General features: G+C 47.7%; 1 protein-coding gene across 1 annotated transcript; it reads left to right on the forward strand.

Moving 5' to 3' along the window:
• Positions 1–7,801: 7,801 nt before the first annotated feature.
• TNNT3 (troponin T type 3 (skeletal, fast)) lies at positions 7,802–20,466 on the forward strand (the record flags this gene model as incomplete). Its single annotated transcript, XM_008945945.1, has 10 exons — positions 7,802–7,819; positions 12,168–12,186; positions 13,105–13,150; positions 13,776–13,892; positions 14,232–14,309; positions 14,556–14,669; positions 14,868–14,977; positions 15,074–15,164; positions 18,105–18,145; positions 20,418–20,466. Coding segments are annotated over 10 exons (683 nt in total), but the record flags the coding sequence as incomplete, so codon positions are not given.
• Between the last annotated feature and the right edge of the window lie 216 nt (positions 20,467–20,682).

Below are 20,682 nucleotides of genomic sequence, written 5' to 3' on the forward strand. Positions count from 1 at the left end.
ATAAAAATATATAATATCTATCTAGAGACCTCTATATGTGTCTATATATAGATCTAGAAACATATTATTTAAAAAAAATCACAGAAATGCAGCAATTTTATTGGGGGTTTTCACCCAAAATCAGTATTAGGAAGTTTCAACCAGCTCTAATAAAGCCTAAAATCCTGGATGCCTTTTTTTTTAATGTGGTTCTCATTTGTGGTCACATTCCCATCTCTCAGTAACACTTATCACCCCATCATATGCCCCATCAAGATGTTATTGGGAATTCTCCCTCACCCTGTAACTCCATCCTTGTGTAACTTTACTCATCGTGTCCCTGGGGCCTTGGCAAACCTCAAAAATGTTTCCTTCAGTTGTTTCCATCCTTGTGTAACTTTACTCATCGTGTCCCTGGGGCCTTGGCAAACCTCAAAAATGTTTCCTTCAGCTGTTTCTTGGTTTAATTTTCTCTTCCCCTTTCCCTTTGCTGCGTGATGTTCTCCACGGGCAGAAGAGGTTCAAGAAGAAGGTAGGTGAAGCAACTTCTCAGCCCCCCCAGTTCCCCTCCATCAGGGCTGGGGGCTGATGCACACCTCAGGTTTGGAAGGTGGTAGAAGAAAGCAAGAGAAAGATGCTGGGACAAGTGGTCTGCAGGCCAAGAGCTTTTCTTGTCCTTTGGATGAGTTTCACCAAGGGTGCTCCAGATCCTTGGGAAGGGACCTTTCAAGGTCACCTCATCCAACCCCTCTGCACTGAGCAGGGATATCCCCAACTAGAGCAGGTTGCTCAGAGCTCCATCCAACCTCCCCGGGGATGGTTCCAGGGATGGGGCAGCGACCACCTCTCTGGGCAACCTGGGCCAGGGGCTCACCACCCTCAGTGGAGAACAACTTCTTCCTTCTCCCTGCTCTCAATCTCCCTCTTTTCATTCAAACCCACCCCCCTTGGTAATGGTTTGGATGGATTTTCAAGTCAAAATCCATCTGTGGTAAGGTCCGTGTGGAACCCTCCATCCCCAAGCACATATTCTGGGATATGTGATATTATATATAAGATATTGTATATATTATAAAGGATAGACTATAATATATCAAATTATATATAATATCACCAATAATACTGCAGATCTCATTAACTACATCCCACCTCCAACTGGCTCCCCAAGCTGCAGGCAGCTTCTGGAAGGTGGGACCAGAACTGAGGCTGGAACAGGAACCCACCCTTTGCCCTCCAGAGGGTTGGGAGGTGGTGCTGTGGGGGCGAGGAGCCAAAGGGTGGGTTGGTTCCACGTTTGCAAAGCTTTGTGCCACGGGCAGGGGTGAAAACAAGGGTGGACCTGTTGCTAACACCCCAGGAGACCCCCTCTGAGTGGTCTGCAGGGTTTTTTTCCAGCATCCAAGGTTTTACATTTCTCGTCCCTGTGTGTGTGTCTTGGTTGCCTGGCTCCATTTCATCTCCTCTGTTTCTCTTTCATCCCCTCTGTGTTTTTTTGAGACCCCCTTGTTGCATTCACAAGCTCTTTAGTCTAACTGTTCTCCTTTTCCATCTCATTTCGTGCTCCCTGTCATGTCCCACCTGATGAAGCTCATGAAGCAGGTAGGTGCCATCACCTTCCAGTTGCTCCCCACCATCTCCTTGGTGGTGCTGGGGGGGATTTAAGGGTGCTGTGAGGAGCAGGACCCCATTATTTTACCTTTTTTTTTCCACCACCACCTCTGCCACAGGCTAATGTGTAGGAATGGTCTCAGTGCAAGGTCTGGTAGATGTTGGCTTGGTGGTCACCCAGCCTCTCCACATCTCCCACCACGTTTGGAGCTTGCCATAAACCCCACCCAGGCAGGTTCCAGGTTCTCAAACTGGACCTGGGGAGAACTTCAGCATGTGGGATTTGAGCTTCCCACCAGATTTTCCTTCCCTGACATGTTTTTGCCTCTTCCCTTCCCACGGTGAGGTGGTTTCCCAACCTCAAATTCCTTCCCCTCCTGGTCATTAGTGGCTCTTTTACCAGGATAAAACTTTTCCCTCTGGCTTAACAGAGTTTTTAGCCTGTGTCATATCAGCCCATGCAATAATGTGTTTCTCCTAATGTTCCTTTCCATCCTGTCCTGTGGCTCTTCCCACCTAAAGAAGCTCAGGAGGCAGGTATGTGACGTGGCTCCCGAATTCTTGGCTTTTAGAGTAAGTTTTGGGTTAGCCAGGAAGCCATAAAATGGGAAGAGGAAACAGGAGGGAAAAGTAGACACAGGAATGCAGAAGAAAACTGGCCACTGCTTCATTTTTTTTGTACTTCATTCGTGTTCTGTCTGGACCTCCAATGCTCTACGTGGTGACTGTTGCATGAAAACAAAAAGCAGTGTGAAAACTGCTGGGAAATGTAAAACTTCTCTAAGGGTGAAGGTGGAAAAGCTTTTGTTCTGTGGGTCTCCCTGGGGGAGCTTTTTTTGGCCCGTTTTTGGTGGGTCTGGACCTCTGGATGATGTACAGAGGAGCCCGTGATCAATGAATCGATGCCTGGAGGGTTTGTTCTCCTTGACTGGGCTGATGTTCCTCCAGCAGCCTCTCCACCTGCCCTGTTTTGACTTTAAACCCTGCTGTAGGAAGCAGCTGGGGATCAGTTTGATGCTTTAGCTTTGCAAACGAGTCAAGGTGGTTTTCTTCTTTCGTGGGATGGAGTTTGTAGGCCCCTGGCTCACGGGCAGCCACGGGGCCACCCAAAACCTGCTGGCTTCAGGTTGTAAAACCACTTTGGGTGAGCATCAGGGCTGTAGCTGCTTTGGGCTTTACTCCTGACTGCAGGGATGTGTGTGTAAGACAAATGTCACCTAATACAGCCACTTAAATCAGCTTTAATTTAGTATCTCAGAGCATTTGTAGCCTTACTCCCAGCCCTGCTTTTCCCATATCTATTTTATTTCCTTGCAATATCCTCTCAGGCTTTTCCCTCCTGCCTGTTTTGTACAAGTGCAAAAGTTGTTCTGGTGTTTCTAACTCTCTCATCTTCCTTTGCATTTCGCTCTGTGACTCTTCCCACCCACCAAAGCTCATGAGGAAGGTATGTGCCATGGCTTGTGAATTCCTCTGCTTCTGCCCGGAACGGTGGGCAGGAATTCTGGAGGTGGTTGAAGAGGAGAGGATGCAAAAATACCCTCTGCATGCTCGCTGAGGGCTGCCTGGCTCTCCTAGGAGAAGCAGCATGAGGAGGAAGAAGCACTAACTGCTGTGCCAACGCCATGCAGGGGGTTGGAGGTGGGGCAGCCGTGCCCTGTGGTGATGCCACCTTGTCCTCCTGTCCCTCTGCCACCCTGCAGAGCCACAACTTGCTTTTGCAGCAGTGTGTGTCCATAGAATCAGACTGGGTTGGGTTGGGAGGGACCTTGCAAGGTCATCTCGTGCATCCCCAACTAGAGCAGGTTGCTCAGAGCTCCATCCAACCTCACCTGGGATGGGGCAGCGACCACCTCTCTGGGCAACCTGGGTCAGGAGCTCACCACCCTCAGCATGAAAAGAATTTCTTCCTTTTCTCTAGTCTAAATCTCCTCTTTTAGCTTAAAAAACGTGGAGAGACTTCCACCTGAAGTCACGAGTGACTCCACACCACACCCAGCTTTCTGTTGGGCCAAGGATTGCCCCACGTGGCCCTGTTTGGGTTGCAAAGTATTTGCAGAAAAGGCCAATTCAGGGCAAATTTGTAGCTGTGTGCATGTAATTGTGGGTATTTTTTTGAGCTTAACGTGCATGATGCAAACCTGGGGGTAGCAGGGTTGCATTTTTCCTTGCTTTTATAATGGGACTTGAAATCTAGAGGTGATTAATGAAACAGCCAATTCTGCTTATTAAAGCATCAACCTGCCAACCCCAACCCATTTATCTTCCACTCACCCCTGTGCCTCCCCCCTCCCTGCATGTCCAGCCAGGTTTTTTTCCCCTGGCTACCTCATCCTGCAGGTTGGAGAGCAGTGCCACGCTGGTGCCCCCCTCCCCAGAGCAGTGTGTGGGGAAATCCTGGGCACGGAGGGGATCTCTGCCAGCCCATGGATTTCCCCCAGAGGCTGGGATTTCTATGCACATGAATCAAATCGGGTCGTCTGCACCCTTTTTGCACAGTCAGACCTAAAGGTGATGGGCTTGGTTGATAGCAAGTCAATGTTTTTGTCAACTAGAGGGTACCAATGGCTCTTGGGCTGTAATCTCATGAATATATATGTCAGTCTTCTGCATCTGTTATCTCCCAACACCCCCTCTCCTTTCCTCTCTGTGATTTCCTAATTGGCATCCATGCCCTCTATTACTCTTTTAATCTTATTAATGGTTTTTTTATCCCTTTAACCCCTCCACCCTGGCTAAAAAAACCACAAAGTGTAAAGTTTGGGGTTTTTTTTTTTTAATCATCCTCTTTTCCTTGCTCTAATTCTCTTATCTTTCTTTGCATCTCCTTCCCTGCTCCTTCCCTTCTTTAAGAAGTCCATGAACCAGGTATGTGACTTCTGAATTCCTCTGCCTCAATCTGTAGGGTTATTGTGTGCTGGAAAATTCAGTTCTTGCTTGGTTAGTTCACAATCTGGGTCAGGTTCTCAATTGGGTCAAAATAACTATTCAACCAACAACAAAAAAAAGAGGAACACCTTGTTTGGCAGTTAATGAATAGTAGTTTTAATTAATTGAAAAAAATCTTGTGCCAACGCCTGATTTCTTTTCTATTTTTCCCCATAATGGGCTAGTTCCAGATTTTGAAATTGAAATTTTCTTCTCCATGCCTCTGAGGCTTTGACTTCATGGTTGGAATTGATGATCTTGGAGGTCTCTTCCAGCCTGAAGGATTCTCTAACATGGGGTGTATCTGTTGTGGAATGCAAGGACAAATCTGGAGTGAGAGGTTGTCACAAGAGGCAACGTGGGAAGGTTTTGTTCTAGGGATGTTAATATCCATGCAACCTTCTATGGCTGTGAAACTGTTGCTGTTTTTTGAACCCCAACCTTAGCTAAATCTACGTGAAAGATTGAAATTTAATTGAGACTGTGTTTTCTGTTGGGAAAGGATACCAGTAACTCTAGTATTATACTCAGGGATTCAAAGATGGTGGAAGAAATCAGATAGGAATGAAAAATTAATGCTAAACTGTAACTTGCAGCCTTCTTACACCTTCCACCAGTAATTTCCTCTGCTCTGTGGTGCGTAATAAAGAGGAGATGAGCTAATTACTGCATGAAAAATGTAATAACCTGTTGGTAAATAAATACCTTGAGGTGTAAGCTGTAACAACAGCCCCTGACTGGCCCCAGAACCATCCCCTGTGAGAACGTTAGCACAGCTATTATCTGGAAAAGCAAAAAAAAAGTGAACTTGCAGCATCCTCTGAAGTGCCTGGAAATAACTCTGTGCCATTTGAAGGAGGTTTGGAGGCCACCCAGCCCCAACCCTTTCCACAGAACGAGAGCAGCCTCTGAGCTTAGATGAGGTCAGGGCTTTTGCCAGGCTTGGAGTGACAAATGAAAGCCATCCGATTGATTTGGGCATGACTTAAGGCTTCAACATTCCTCTGTGTGCTGCTTCTCACCTCCCCCCTCCTCTCACAGCTCCTCGTTTCCTTCTCTGGAACCATATTCATGCCTGTCATCTGCTCCTAAGGGTCTTCTGAGCTTGGTTTGCAGCAGTTAAAGGTCGTTGCTACCATCCCAGCTGCTCCACCCGCCTCTTTTCCCTGGTATTTGTTGAACTCATCTCACCAGAGTGTTGGTCTCAAGCTCATGACATGCACATGAGCTTGACATTTGTATTCATGCAATCTGATGAGCAATTAAGCCAGACCTCCTCGTGTTTTTCTCTTCCCTCTGGAGCATAAAAAGGAAAGTTGAGGAAGAAGAGAGAAATATGACAAGCTTAAAAGAAAACTTTTATGCCAGAGGGAGACTGGCCTCAGCTTTTCATAATCATAACGTCTGAATAACGTTCTTTAGTCTCTCTGTTGTTGACCCTGTCCTTGTCTAACACATCTAAGTCACAGCTTTGGCCCAGAGTTGTTGCTCTTGGGGGATTCTTCCTCTAATTCCTTCCTTTTCCTCTGCTGACACCTTCCACCTAACCAAGCGCCCGTGTCAGAATTCCTATGGGTTCATCTGAAGCATCCCCGTGCATAGGAATTTGGAGATGTTGAAGGAAACCAGTCATGAAGAATCAATCTGTTCTTAAGACTCCTTAAATTTCATATTCTCTGAAGGAAAGTGTAATAATTGTAACCAAGGGGTTCCCTTTTAAGAAGCTTGCTTTCAAATTTAAGGCTCACCAGCGTTCCCATCGCCCCCTGTTCCTCTATCTGCATGATTTGAACTGTTGCATCCATCAACACTCAAATTCCCTTCTCCTTTCACTTCTATGGCCTCTTCTCCCCATCTCCTCCACACCCCACTGTAATTATTCTCCTTTTCCACTCTTATTAACGCTCTCTCCCTATAACCCACTCTGCAAATGATACTCCTTGAACCCCATCTTACCAAAATTTGAGGTGATCCCTTCCTGAATAACTTCTTTCTAATTTTATCTTCCTTTCCTATGTTATTTTTCCCCCCTCCCCTGACACTTCCTACTACTAAATGAAGCCCCCCCTCCAGGTATGTGATTTAACTCCTCAACTCCCCAGTGTCTGTCTGCTGGGATGGTGGGAGTGGGAAGTGAACGGACAGTGACAGGAGATCACAACCTCCCTGTTAATAAGAGCTTGTCACCTGCATGCCTTGGGGTGGTTGGGTTTTAGAGCTGGATATAATTATTTCCTCAGTAACCAGCAGTAAGGAGGAGGAAGCTTACCTGTTGCATGAAAAATTTGACTAAAACCCAGGGGAAATGCTTTGTGAAAGAGTAACTCAGCCAAAATTCTCCTTGTGGAGCGGGTTAAACTCTGCCCTGTGATATGAAAACCAATTTTCTTAGAGGGAAAACTTCCTTTCAAATCTCAGGGCAGAATTTGATCCCTTGACTGTCCACGGCATAAATACTGGGAGATTTTTTTGCATTATTTTTATGCCTGCTTTGCAAAATACCCCATGGGGGGTGTGTGTGTGTGTGGCTGAAAAGCAAAATCCACCCTGCAAATCCCTCTCGTCCATCGATTCTTGCTTTGCCTAAAAACCACCAGGAGAATGAAATCCAGACCTGCACGGACTTCTAATGAACCTTTTCTTCCTCTGAAGCAATCCCTTTGTAATTCCCCCTTGCAAAAATAGAGGTGAAGAGCAGCAGTAGGTTTCTAGAGGCATCAGAGTTGTCTTCAAGGAAGAAAACAGCCTGAGCCATAGATCTGGAGGAGATGAACTTGAACTGAGCTTCTTCTTGGGGAAGGGAGCTGAACGTTGATTTACAGCAGGGATTTCAGAAGGTTTCCCAGCCCAGCTGGGTTTGTTTGGAAGGACTGAAATGCTGCTGTAGGAAAGGATGGATCCAGTGGTGCTGAGGGAGTGCTGACTGTATTCATGTGCATATGGCAAATCGAGGACGGCCTCGGTACACTCGTGTCAGGTTGTGCTTGGTCATGTAACAATGAGAAGGTGTTTTTTTTCCCAAGCAGGGCACTCTTCTCCAAAACCTGCCTGTTCCACCTGCCTGAATTCCTTTCCTCTCCCGTGACTTCTGTTCCTATGCTGCATTAAATGCAATTAATTTATTTCACCTCAGGTTTCCTCCTTCGCTCGGCTCCTCTCTCCCCTTTTTCCCCCTCTGCCCCTGGCCCCTTTGGCTCCAAAGCTCTTTTTTTTGGTGTGAAATAACCAGTTTCTCGTTCTCATTCTCTCCTTTCTCCATTGCATCTTGTTCCATGACACTTCCCAGCTGAAGTTCATGAGCCAGGTATGTGACGACTTCTGATTTACTCCAACGGGAGTGTGTGTGTGTGTGTGTGTGAGAGAGAACAGGAGTCCTGGGCTAGTAGAAGAGAACAAACCAAGAGAAACAATTAACCACAGTGATCACTTGCAGCCCTTTTCTCCTTTAATCTCCACCCTTACTGCTGCTTTAACCTGACAGCACCTTTAACTCCTGACAGCCTCTCCAGATTCCTTTTTTCCCTGCTTTAATTCACTAATTCCTTTAGGATTTGGGGTTTTTAATTCCTTTATTTCCCTTCCCACCCTTTGTGCATTCCCTGGTTTCTTTCTCAGGTTTCCAAGAGCTTTAAATATCTGTTCTGTGTTTTTTTTCCCCTCTTTCCTGTCTTTCCATCACTGCTTGCACCACGATGGCAGCGGAGGAAGCCCATGAGGAAGGTATGTGATGCACCTACAGACTCCCTCCCCTCTTTCTTTTCCAGTGCTGGGGAAGCAGGGTTAGAAACACTGACCTTGGCCAAGAGCACGGGAGGGAAATGGTCTCTCTGGATGGCTTTGGATGAACCTGGAACAAAGGGCTGTGCGTTTGCCAAATCAAATCACCAAAAGAAGTGTCGTTTTGGGTTTTTTTTGGTGTTTTTTTTCTTCTTCTTGCTCCATTTCCAGAGGTTCCCAGCATAGCAGGGAGGGAGTGGGGGACAGTTGCTCTGAGGAGAACAGTGGTGGTTGTGGATTGACTACTTCTCTTTTGTTTTTATCCTTCAACCAGCAGCTGATGAAGAAGGAGCATACTATGATGGTAGCTCGGTGTTAAGACACCCAAGTCATCTTTCTAACACCTCACTCCTTTTCTTTTCTGCATTTGTTTTTTGTGCCTCACTGGATTTTAAACTCAGGAACTGGGCCAAAGCACCTCTGCCACAAAGAATCGCTCACTGTGCACATCCAACCACCCGTGGGGGGATCACTGTTGTGTTGAGGGGGCTTGTCCATCCTCGTTGGGATGGTAGATGGTGAAAACCAAGCTCTAGAAGCTTGTCCTGGAGTTGTCTTTTAGCTAGAACCTGCTGTGGGACAGCTCTCAGGAGCAAAACCCAAGAAATGAGGGAAGTGTCTCTTAAATCACATTGGTGTGGTTGAAAATGGAGCTGAGACCTGCACCCACGTGTCTTCCTCACCCAGCCTCAGGGGCACTTGGTCTCCAGGCTTGTCTCTAGAAATATCCACAGATATTTCAACTCCTGCTCCAGCCATGCACTTAAAATCGTGCTGAACATCAAGCAGGTGAATAAATTTATTCCAAGCAGTGGGTTTAAGACAATGTGTTTGTGATGCTCCATTGAGTGGGTGCTGGAGCATGTGGGTGGGGAGAAGACTCACCTGAAAGGACCAAATCTAAACATTTGCAAGGTCTCTTTGGATTGTGGTGAAGATAACTGAGCATCCCCTCAGGGCTAAATTCAAACCCAGCTCATAGACAGAAACTCTCCTGGACTTTTACAGGCCTTTGAAGGAGCTCGGGTGTGTCCTGACTGCCAGAACATCTGGCCAGCTGTTTCCAAAGACAAAGCCCAACGCCACTTGAGACCACTCTGCATTTTCTCTATTCCCTTCTTTGGTTTTGTTTTCCTTTTGTATTTTTTTTTTGTTTTTTTTTTTCTTCCTCATTTGTTTTAATTTTTTCTTGTTCATTTTCAGGCTTTTTTTTCCTTATTTAGGGAAATACCCTGAGGACCTTTCTGAGCCCCTTTCTCTCCTCCTTTTCCTCTTTCTTTCCTTTCATTTTTAATAGCATCTTGATTATTTTTTCCCCTCCCCTCCCTGGCCAAGGACACAGTGTGAGTTAGACACGTTGCTTCTGAGAAGTGGGATTAAAGGAGGGGGGATTTTAGGGATTTCTGAAGTCACAGAAGTTCAGATGGATGCACAGAGAGGGGGAGCACGGTGTGGATACCTCGTGGATTGGGCAGGAGAGAGCATGGTTGTGTCTATGCTGGTGTGTACTCTCCCTTCTTCTGGAAACCAGAAACTCTCTGATCTCCAGGGGCAGTGAACTTGGATTTCCAGTGGCTCTTGCCCCCTTCTGGCAGGGTTGGACGTGGGGATTTTGTCACAGCCCCATGGTTCATGGGCAGAACGACCAGAAGGTCAGTCAAAAATCCTCCGCAGGAATTTCCTCTGACAATTCCTGCTTGACAACAAATTTTGGCCCAGTTCCTCAACTCAGTAGCTTGAAAGAAGGGGTATTTCAAAATAAATCACATCCCTGGGCTGCTTTTGGTGCATACAGTCTGGACCAAGGCTGGGTCATGCACTGCAAAGGGCAGATTTATTACTCTTAGTTGGTTTTTTTTCTTCATAAGCTCCTACTTCTTTGTCATCCCCTTTTTTTCTGGTTTTCTGGAGGTACCTTGAAATATTCTAACCACCATTTCTTATCCCAAGAACGACTAACCTTCATTTCTCTCTTTTTACAATTGTTTGTTGGGTTCATTAAGCTGGAAGTGCTGATTTGGTGGCAGCTGAAAACCAAATTCACACATTTATTGACAGACAGGTGTCGATCCTGGCAACCAAGGTCAACAAACAAAACCCAGTCGTTATTTCTTGCCTACTTGTTTCCCCACCCCTCTCTCTGAAGTGTTACTAACTGGCAGCTTTAAGCTAAATAAGAATGTTTCTGAAAATGATCTGGGTTTGCCAGGAGGGAAGGGAACCCTGGGTGGGAAAACATCCCTGAAAAACTGGTTCATTGTGACTGCTTCTGTTGTCTCCTGATGAAAAATAATAATCATTGAAAAAAACCAATTTAATTAACGTGCTAAGAAGCTCACTGGCTATTAGAAAAGCCAAATAATTTCAAAAGAAATAACTGGAGAAATAGAGAATTACTCTGTTGGCTAATGGTATTTTTTCCTTCAGGAGTGATTTGTGGCTTCCTTGATACGACTGCCCTAAAAGATGTTTCTAATTACAGGCTGTTAATTTTATTAGCCCTGCTCCAGCTTCTGGAGGTCTCAACGGAGGGATAGTTTGGGAGGCAGTGAAGAAGAAAAGCACATCCCCCAAAATTTCATGGCTGAAGCTGGTGTGGGAATGTGCTAGAGAAAGGCAAGGCTGGTTTCTGATCTCTTTGTGATCTCTCACATCTCTCTCTTGCCTTTTAATTATCTCAAGAACCCATTTCCAGCCATTTCCTCCATTTTTTAGCCTCACAGCTGATGTCTCCACTCAATATTCCCCACTATCAGTTTGTGCTATTTTCCCTTGATGATGATTAATTTCATTTTTTTAAATTTTCTGTTCCATTTGCCATTCCCAATTCCTTCCATCACTCCCAAACTGGCTGGATGCAAATAAGCCTTTGGAAAAAACACCATATAAGAGCTTTCTATATCATGATATGGATAGCAGGGCTCGTTTTACTCTGGCTTTACAAAGCTGGCTCTTTTTTTAAGCCAGATTCAACAGGCTGTGAGCTTTTTACCTCAGTTCCTCAAGGGGGAAGGGAGTTGATCACAAGCACAAACGTTACGCAAGCAACTCATCATACAGGAGATTTTTGGGAGCCAGGAAAAGGTCACTTGTGGCAGGGGAACACTTCTGGCTACCAACAGGCCCAAGCTGACCATCCCTGTGATGGTGATTCCACCTCTCAGGGCATTAGACCTCTCCTGGAGATGGAAAGATCATTCCCAGTAACACCCAGGGGAATCTGGGAGGTACCTCAGCAGCAGAGGATGCTCTTCCCCAGCTGGGTTTGAGGAGCACCACACAGTGAAGAAGAAGAAGCATCTTCCCCCCACGGCACCAAAGCAGCTCAGAGATGTGCCCTAAGCTCTCTTGGGAGTCAATGACCTTGGAGAAAACGTGGGTCATGGAGCTTTTCCCCTCCTGGCCTCCACGTGAGGCATCTGAGCAAAGTTGGCCAAGCCAAGTTATGGTTGGCGTGGCTCTGAATTCAGGTTGACTTCAGCACAACCAGTGCTGGTTGAACCTCCTGCCCTCCAGCCCAGCTGTCCTCCTCAGAGCTGTGCTCAGGATGGTTTCAGAAAAACCATTTGGCTTTTCTGTGAAACCACTGCTTTCCAACTGCTACATTTGGGGCTTTAATACGGTCTCTTGATTTTTTTTTTTCTGCCAAATTCTGTTTCAAGGGTAAAACAGATTCCCTCCTAGCAAAAGGGGGGATGGGAGCATGTGTGTTTCTTTTGGAAGTGCTTAAGATTGAACCAGTTTCTCTGGGATGTTCCCCCTAAGATTAAATTTCCCTTCCCTCCTTCTGCTTTACCAGCTGGCACGATTTCTGTTGATCTAACTGCTCTCCCTCTTTTTCCCCTTCCTGTTTTGCTCCGTGTTTCCAAACACAGAGGAGAAGCCCAGAATAAAGTAAGTATGAGGGGCAGGGAGTTTCCAAGCCCCTGGCACCATTTTTCTGATCTAGGAGAAGCCATTAGATTGTCTATTAGGCAAGAGGCCACTAGAAGGATTTCTCCAAGCCTGCCTTGTGCAACATCCAACAGTTCTCTGCTTCTGCCAGAGGATTCTTTAGCAGTAGTTCATGGCCAAGGTCTTCAGGTAGTTCCTGAGAGAGTGAGGGAAGTGTTCAAGATCCAGTGGTCTTGTGGTCCCCCAAGATACAGGCTGCTCAACAGGAGCCCTGTGAGAGGCCATGGCTGGGGAACTACCCCTCCATCCAGGACCACTGACAGTAGGAAGGGTGGGAAGTGCTGGTCTGGGATGACTGGAGCTCAACTAAGGTTCTCCATGGACCTTCTGGCTCTGGGCCTCAGCACCTTCCCTTCCCACTCCATCAGCTGCCCAGAAAGGAGTGTGCAGCACTGCACCAACAGCCTTAGAATTTTAGGTTGGAAAAGACCCTTGAGATGATCCAAGTCCAACCATACAGATCATAGAATGTTTTTAGGTTGGAAAAGATTGGTAAGATCATCAAGTCCAACCCTATAAGGGTCATAGAAGTTTTTAGGTTGGAAGAAAGCAGGTGGACCAAGTATGTGGTAGGGAATGACCATTGGCTTTGGGAATGAAAAGGGGCTTGGGGAGTGACTCCCAGCCCTGCACGACCTCCCAGGAAGGACAGTGGTCACTTAGTGCCATTCTGGAGTTCTCCATTGACTGTGACCCCACTGTATCTCCATCAACATTCCTCCTGGTCAGCATTGCTCCTGAGGGCAGGGCAGGAGGTGTGAGTTTAAAATGTTCATTAAAATGAAAATCTCTCTCTTTTTTTTCCCCCATTTTCTTTTTTCCTCCTTTTTTTTTGGTTTTGTTTTTGACTCTTCACAGACTAACTGCTCCTAAAATACCGGAGGGTGAGAAAGTTGATTTTGATGTAAGTATCCCTGAGACTGGCCGTGTTTGTCTGTCTGTACCTGAGCCATACACGTGTGCAACCCCACAACTCCTCCTGTACTGCATAGTGCTGAGGATAAAGTCAAGGACAAAGGTCTGGATGCTTTGCTGCAGCTGATCAGTTACTCTCTGCTCCCTGAAACTCTCTGGAGGCGTTTGCTGTGGATCTGATTAAGCTAAAATCATATATTTCTTTTTTTCTTCCTGAATCTTTGAAGTCAATATATGAAGAAAGGACAAAGTGAGTGTTTTAGGAGCTCTCAGATCCACTGTCCCATTGTTGTATAGAGCTGGAAGGTTGAAATAAAGGTCTACGTGCACCTTTTGCTGAGGAATCCCACCTAAAATGATAACACCTAATGATAATTTCATAATAAACAGAGATCCAAATACCTTCTGGAAAGGATTCTGTTCCTTTCTGAGGTCCCAGCTGTCACCTGGATGAGTCTCTGGCTGTCCCCAACCTGCAGCAACAGCCATTTAAATCAGTCCCCTAGATTTCCATGAGTATCTGCAGACCCTTTGTCTTGTTTCTCTGTTTATCACCCAGTAGAGTGCTGGGAACTTAATATGGGCTCACTTAATGCTTTTTCCTGCTCTTCTAGGACATCCAAAAGAAAAGGCAGAACAAAGACCTGATTGAACTGCAAGCCTTGATTGACAGCCACTTTGAAGCCAGGAGAAAGGAAGAAGAAGAGCTGGTTGCCCTCAAGGAGAGGATTGTGAGTCCTACTACTACTCCCCTGTACTAGATCAAGAGGTCCTCTGTAGATGAGGAGTTGGATCCATCAATCTGCTGCTGGCAGATGGACTTTGGCAGCAAGCTGTACTGTCATGTACAGAAGTGACTGCCCAAGTCACCCCCAAAAGGCTTCTCCTCACAGCTCTCCTCTCTCTCAGCCTCTTGTTTGTCCCTTGGGAACTGCACAAAAGACCCTTCTGCATGTGCTGGCAAGGGAGTAGGTGGCTCATGCTCTACAAGCCCAAGTTCTTGGTGGTGGGGCATAATGCTGGAAGTAGATAAAACCACGATGATGACTCAACTCTTCTGCTTCTTGCAGGAGAAACGCAGAGCTGAAAGGGCAGAGCAACAGAGAATCCGGGCTGAGAAGGAGAAGGAGCGCCAGGCGAGGCTTGCGGTGAGTCTCTCCTTGTCTCAGCATCAAACTGGAGGAGATCCCTAGAGATAGACAGAAAACCTACAGGTTCAGCCCATTTCAGTCCAAAGAAGAGATGTCCACCTTCTGAAAGCAAAGGCAGGGACGAGGAGCTACCAGTTCTCATCAACGTGCTCATCTGGTGGCCTCCCCTGCAGTGACGCTGGCTGCTGGGGGAGCTGTGAGTCCTCCCCAGAGTAACCTCCTTCTGTCTGTCGCCCTCCCCAGGAGGAAAAGGCACGGAGAGAGGAAGAAGATGCCAAGAGAAAAGCTGAGGATGATCTCAAGAAGAAGAAGGCTCTGTCCTCCATGGGAGCCACGTACAGCAGCTACCTGGCTAAGGTAAAAAGCATGCAGATTAAGCATGGAAATGATAAACCACGGGGTTGGCTGGGGACAGTCTCGTGACAAAGCTGTGACAGCAGCTCAACTTCCCTCCTCCTGTACCCCTAGCAGCTTGTCTCGCATGCTCTGTCACTGCAATCACTTCACCCAGCCCGTGTTCCTGCAGTCTGACGTGAATTGATGTTCTGAAAACAGGCTGATCAGAAGAGGGGCAAGAAGCAAACGGCCAGAGAGACAAAGAAGAAGGTCCTGGCAGAGAGGCGCAAGCCCTTGAACATCGACCACCTCAACGAAGACAAGCTGAGGTGAGAAGCCACCCAACCATGCTTCTGGCACAGCTCTGTGAGTAAAAACCTGATCTGATGTGCTTCTCCCATCCCCCTTTCCCCACAAACACACAGGGACAAGGCCAAGGAACTGTGGGACTGGCTGTACCAGCTGGAGACTGAGAAGTATGACTTTACAGAGCAGATCAAGAGGAAAAAATATGAGGTGAGCTGAAGAGCCATTTTTAACAGCACTGGGTCCAAAAGGTAAAAAAATCTCTGTGACTCCTTTGGTCAAAACCACGTGGTGACATCATTTGGGTCTCCAAACTCATCCTTTGGAACTACATTCCCCTAATGTACATCCTCAGACCGGATTTCCCATTTTAGGCTGAAATTGAGAACGCTCTGAAGGTTTTCAGTGCCCTGTGGAAAGGGAATCCCCATGGAAAACAGACTTCCCACTTCATGTTTACCTGTAGGGACCCGTGGCCTGAAAATTCAGTAACGTTCAGTTCACTCATCTCCCCTTGCAAAGTAAGAGCTTTAAATCCATCTTTGATTCCACCCTGGAACGTTGTAAGTTTTATTCCCCTCCCAGAGCGATTCCTTGTGGACTGAGCTGTCTGGAGCCACTGAAAACTGCCTCCAGACAGGAGGAGCTGAATGAAGTGCCCTGTGGTAACAAAGTGGACGTGTTTCCTTCACAAACAGTCTCAGGACAGGGCTGCACTCACCTCCATCAGGTTCCACTGGCTGAGAAATCCTTCTGGATCTCTCTCTCTCTCGCTCTCCTTTCAATTCGCAATCCCACAGACACGTGCTGCCAGGGAAGGAGCAACACCAACGTAACTATCTCAATCTCTCTTAGATTTTAACAATGCGTTGCAGGCTGCAGGAGCTTTCCAAGTTGTAAGTACAACGAACTTTGCCTGTGTCACAGCAGCAGCCAAAGGCTGCCCAATGCATGAGCCTGCCGCATGGTCAGAGCCCCGCTGCCAGAATCTGGCACTCGGCTCCAAGTGCAGAGAGAAAAGAGAAAACTGGGTCTTGTGTCCCTCCCTTCCTTCCTTTTTCTCTCCCCTTTCGTTCTTTGAAAAGACACGAAGTGGTCATTTGAGGAAAGAGTTGGGGTCCGACAGGGATGTGGTTAAGGAGCTGTATCATAGAATCCTTTAGGTTGGAAGGGACCTCCAAGATCATCCAGTCCAACCATTGAGCCATTAGGGCTCTAACTGAGCGTGCCAACACCCCAGATTGTCTCTGAAATAATTCCTCATCCAAATCTCTGGTGTTGGGTGAGTGGAGGAGTCACCACGATGCACCCGGGACGCATCTAGAGGCTTAGGATTGCACGAGCAACAGCCTGGACTTCATAAGAAAGGATGAGATGAGGGATTGGAATGATTCTCCACCTTGTGGCAGATGCTTCTCCAGATCCAGCAGAGTGGTGAGCAGCAGGATAAGGATAACAGGTCGGCTGGGTGTGGGAAAATGGGAATTCAGGCAGTGCCAGGGGAGATTTACACACTAGAGGAACGAAGCCTCTGAGTAGACAAAGAGATGGGGGGGCTGCTGCTGAAAAGCAGGGAGAGAAAGTACAAATGAGCCAAGGAAAACACACAGCTGAGATGGGAGAAGTGGAAGGATGAAGGATAGCAGGGGAAAAAAGTGAGGAGAAAGGTAAGTGAAAATAGAGAACGAAGGAGCCATGAGCCAGGATGCAAGGGAGAGACAAAGGAAGGAACTGGGACACACAGGAGTGGAGCTGTTCTTTAGTGTCTGTTGCTCTTTGGTGCTTCGTTGGAGAGTGAGTGTCACAGTCACCACCCCTGGAAGGTAAGTTGTGAGTCCTTGGGTCCAGCTGAAGGTGGCCTGGTCTCCTCCACACTTGGGAGCAAGACTTGGTTGCAAAAAATATGCATTCAAACCACTGCAATGAGACATTAAAACTTCCACCAGTAAGTACAACAGCAGGGGATCTGCTGAGCCTTCCTTCCTTGTCTTGTCCTGTTCCTGCTAACGTTTTGGTCTCTTAGTTGGTTTCTGTTTGCCACAGAAAGACATGAGCCAAGAAATACCAGTCGTGGGGCCAACAGGAATGAGGGACTTTGGGTTTTTTGCACGTGGGGATTGTCAAGTGCTGCTTTAAATAGTCAAATATTGGGTCTTGGACCTGCAGAGGTGGTGGAGAACTTTGGAACACATCAAAAGCCAGAAGTAAAGCATGCCTCTTGGCAAGCACATTTTACACCCCAGGAAAACTGGGTGGAACCCTGGCTTGGTTAGAGACATGAAGGGGTAAAAGAGGGCTCTCAGTCACACCCCAGCTCCTGTGGGCTCCTCCACTACCTGAGCTGGAAGAGTCCCAGGATTTCAGTAGCGAGTCCAGGGCTGTGGGCCAGGATTGAGGTGCTGAGTCAGGCCATGAGGTGCTCATCCTGTGCAAGGTAAGTGTTTGTTTTCCTGAGCACCAGGTGGAAACGTGGAGTTTACCCACGGCTAAACAAAGAGATGCTCTGTCTTGTAGGACAGACTTTTAGTGGCTTCCAGTCATCAACCTGGGGAGGTCTTCAGAGCTCTCAGTTCAATTTTTCCCCTCGTTGCTGAAGCTCTCCTTGAATATTTTATTCTTCAGGCCCTTCTTCTCTTGTTAGATGAGTGGTTAGGAAGGTGGTGACTGCTGCAAGCTCCTCACCTCCTGCTCCTCAGCAGAATGTGACACCCCTCTTGTGTTCTTGAGGTCCCTATTCAGAGACCACTGAAGCTCTTCGAGCTTCCACACTTCCTGCTGTGTAGGAGCAGGGGAAGAGTGAGAAGGTGAGGGTGATGGAGCCATCCAGAAGCTTTCCAGCTGGCCAGGGTTCACTTGCCTAGAGTCTGACATATACAAATTACTCTCCTGTGACTTCCTGTGTTGGAACCCTTCTGATAAGGGCTATAAAATGGTAGCTTTTTACCTCGACTTGTGAATCAGGCTTCCAGATTTATGACCAAGGAGCAACACTTCTCTCCTCCGAGCGAGGCTGAGCTTTTATTTCAAAGGAAGTATTAATCCCTACCACAGGGACTCGTTTCCAGCCCTTCAGCAGGTAAAACTCCCCTCTCGGTGAGGGAAGGAGGTTTCTCTGTCTCTAAAAACCCTGGTCATGTATGTTGTTTGCAGATTATCACCTTCAGGAACCGGATCGATCAGGCTCAGAAGCAGTAAGTACCCCCATCCCCTCGCCAGCTCCTGGCTTGGGGATATCTCCTCAGTGTTCCAAGCCATCCCTTCAGCCAGTTTCATTTTCTGGTGGCAATGAAACGAGGTTAGAGATGGAAGGGGCAACTCCCATCTTGCCTCACCCTGAGAAAATGAAAGGGGAAGCTGAAGTGTAACAGCTAACAAGAAAGAACCGCGTTTCTTTCCAACCCCTCTGCTTGTTGCTGGGCTGTTCAAACACCCCGCTGGAGGTGCTTTGAATACTTCAGGGAGTACAACCGTTGTTTACAGAGGGTAAACAAACGGTTGCCAAGACTGTGAGAATGGTGTGTAACAAGACTAACATCGTGGGATTACTGTGGTGAGGGTTTTCTTCACTCCTCTCTCTCCCACTCGCCTTCCCACGAGAGTCGTGTGTCCTTAGGTGGGTTTTTTTTGGAGTCTTAGATCTTTATTCGAGGTGTTTATAGTGAAATTCTGAGAGATTTGGGCTAGAGCACGTAGAAAACTAACAGACACTGGGAAGGGACTGCAAGGGAGGAGAGGTCTCCAATGGTGGGACTTGATCTTCGCTGTGTTTCTGCATCTCCTCAGCCAAGCCATGGCAGGAATGATGTGGTGGCCTCTGGTGAGGTCTGTGGGTGGCACTCCCCCAAGCCACCCTGTCTCATCGGATGAACTTGACATCTCTCAGTGGTCTGGAGATGCCCAACATAAAGCTTGACCTTCCCGTGGCACTTCCTGCAAAGCTCAGCAGGACGTGGAGCTGCAGGAGGGTGTCAGGGTCTTGTCTGGGGGCTGCTGCTCCCCAGAGGGGCACGACTACACCACCCCCAACAGGCCGTGTCATTGCTCCGTGCTCCTTCCCCCAAAAAAGACACAACATCCTCTCTGGACATCCTTTGCAAAGCTGGCGCTAAGAAGCCCACAGACAGTGAGATTTCTGGATCCTTAAATTTCTCTCTCACCACTAGATGTTCTCATTCCAAAGCACGATACCCGAGGATCATTTTTGGTCCTTTTGCTTCAGACTTTAAGTCTCCTTAAGCACGCTCGAAAGGTGAGGGACATCAAACCTCAGAGGCACTTGTGGAGATAAAAGGACTTTGCCTTCATTTGGGGAGCTAACCAGTTCCCCACACTGAGCTCTGAGCCTGCAGCAAGGCTGGCAAAAGGGGGCACAGAGAGGAATTTAAGCTAAGGAGAAATTTCTGTGCTCTTTTTTCATGGAAGAGGTCAATTTTTTTTCAAGCAGACCAAGTCTAACTTGGTCACAAGGTAAAGTATTCACTGTGTGTCTGTCCGTGTTACCTCCTGCAAACACAGCCAGGGCTCTTCCAGGGCAGCACCACACACTCCCCCAGACGTGTTGTCCACTTTTCATCCCCTCTTCTCCTCCCTGGAGCAACCAGGGCTTCTCCAGAAGGCCTCTCTGTCAACAACAAGGTTCCTCCACCTTGTGCTCGGCCCCCTAACCCCCTGCTCTGCTCCCAAGTTTGCATGTGCCTTGGTCCAAGCAGCAGCCCCACCGTGTGTTGAGGTGGAAAGGTTTGGTGCTGGGCCAAGTCCCGAAAACCGAGGTGCTGGTGCAGAATCTAACCCCACTAACGTCACGCCTGGTCCCTCTCGGACTCCAGGCGTGTTTCCTGGGCAGAAGGTAAGTGGCTTGCATGGGGGATTGCCCGTCTGTGTGTCCCTCTGCTGAGGGTTTGCCTCGGGGGGCTTGGCGTGGGGGAGCAAAGCTGGGCTGCTCCAGCAAGATGGGGAAGCCTGAGAAGTTGTTTTGGAGGCTCCTGTTCTCCTGATGAGCAAAGCAGTTCTTAGTTGTAGTTGAATTATTGCTCAGCTTTTGGCCTCCATGACTAGACGACCAGAGCATCTGGGGAATTTGACCAGAGCTCCCTGACAAGGAGGAAATTTTCTTCAGAAGCAGCTCAAAATTTGGATTGTAGCAGATTTGAAGTCAGGGAATGTCAAGTCTGTAACCAGATAGTCCTCTGAGTTAGTGGGGAGACCACCTGGACTTCTGTCCTGATACAGCAGGAAGAAGGGTCCACCACCTCTTTCCTGGCCTTTCCCCAGGAGGCCAAGGAGGAATCTTCTGTCACAACACTGACAACATTTGCCTCAGGATGTGCTCTGTGGCAGGGTGTGCCCAACATTTGAGAACCAAAAGCAGTTCCAACCTAATCTAGGAGTCAGTACCACTCTCTGGGTGCAGAGCTCCACCACTTTCACACCACTGATGTGCTTTTCTTACCTTCTCCACTGCAGCAGCAAGAAGGCAGGAGCCAAGGGCAAGGTCGGCGGGCGCTGGAAGTAAAGAACCAGGCAGGATGGTCCTCAGCAACGTGGCAAAACCTCGCTGGTCTCCTCTTCCTTCCTTCAGCAAGCACTTGTGTTCCCATGGCTCAACCAAAAAAATCACAACGCCAGCCTGGGTTGGCTGTCGCTGCTGCTTTTCTTCTTCTTCTTCTCCTTCTTCTTCCTGGAGGGGTCTGGTGGCTTCCTCAGTCAAAAGGAAGCAGGTTCCCTGTGG

Source organism: Merops nubicus, unplaced genomic scaffold (genome assembly GCF_000691845.1).
Source record: "Merops nubicus isolate BGI_N331 unplaced genomic scaffold, ASM69184v1 scaffold8968, whole genome shotgun sequence".
Lineage (NCBI taxonomy): Eukaryota > Metazoa > Chordata > Aves > Coraciiformes > Meropidae > Merops > Merops nubicus.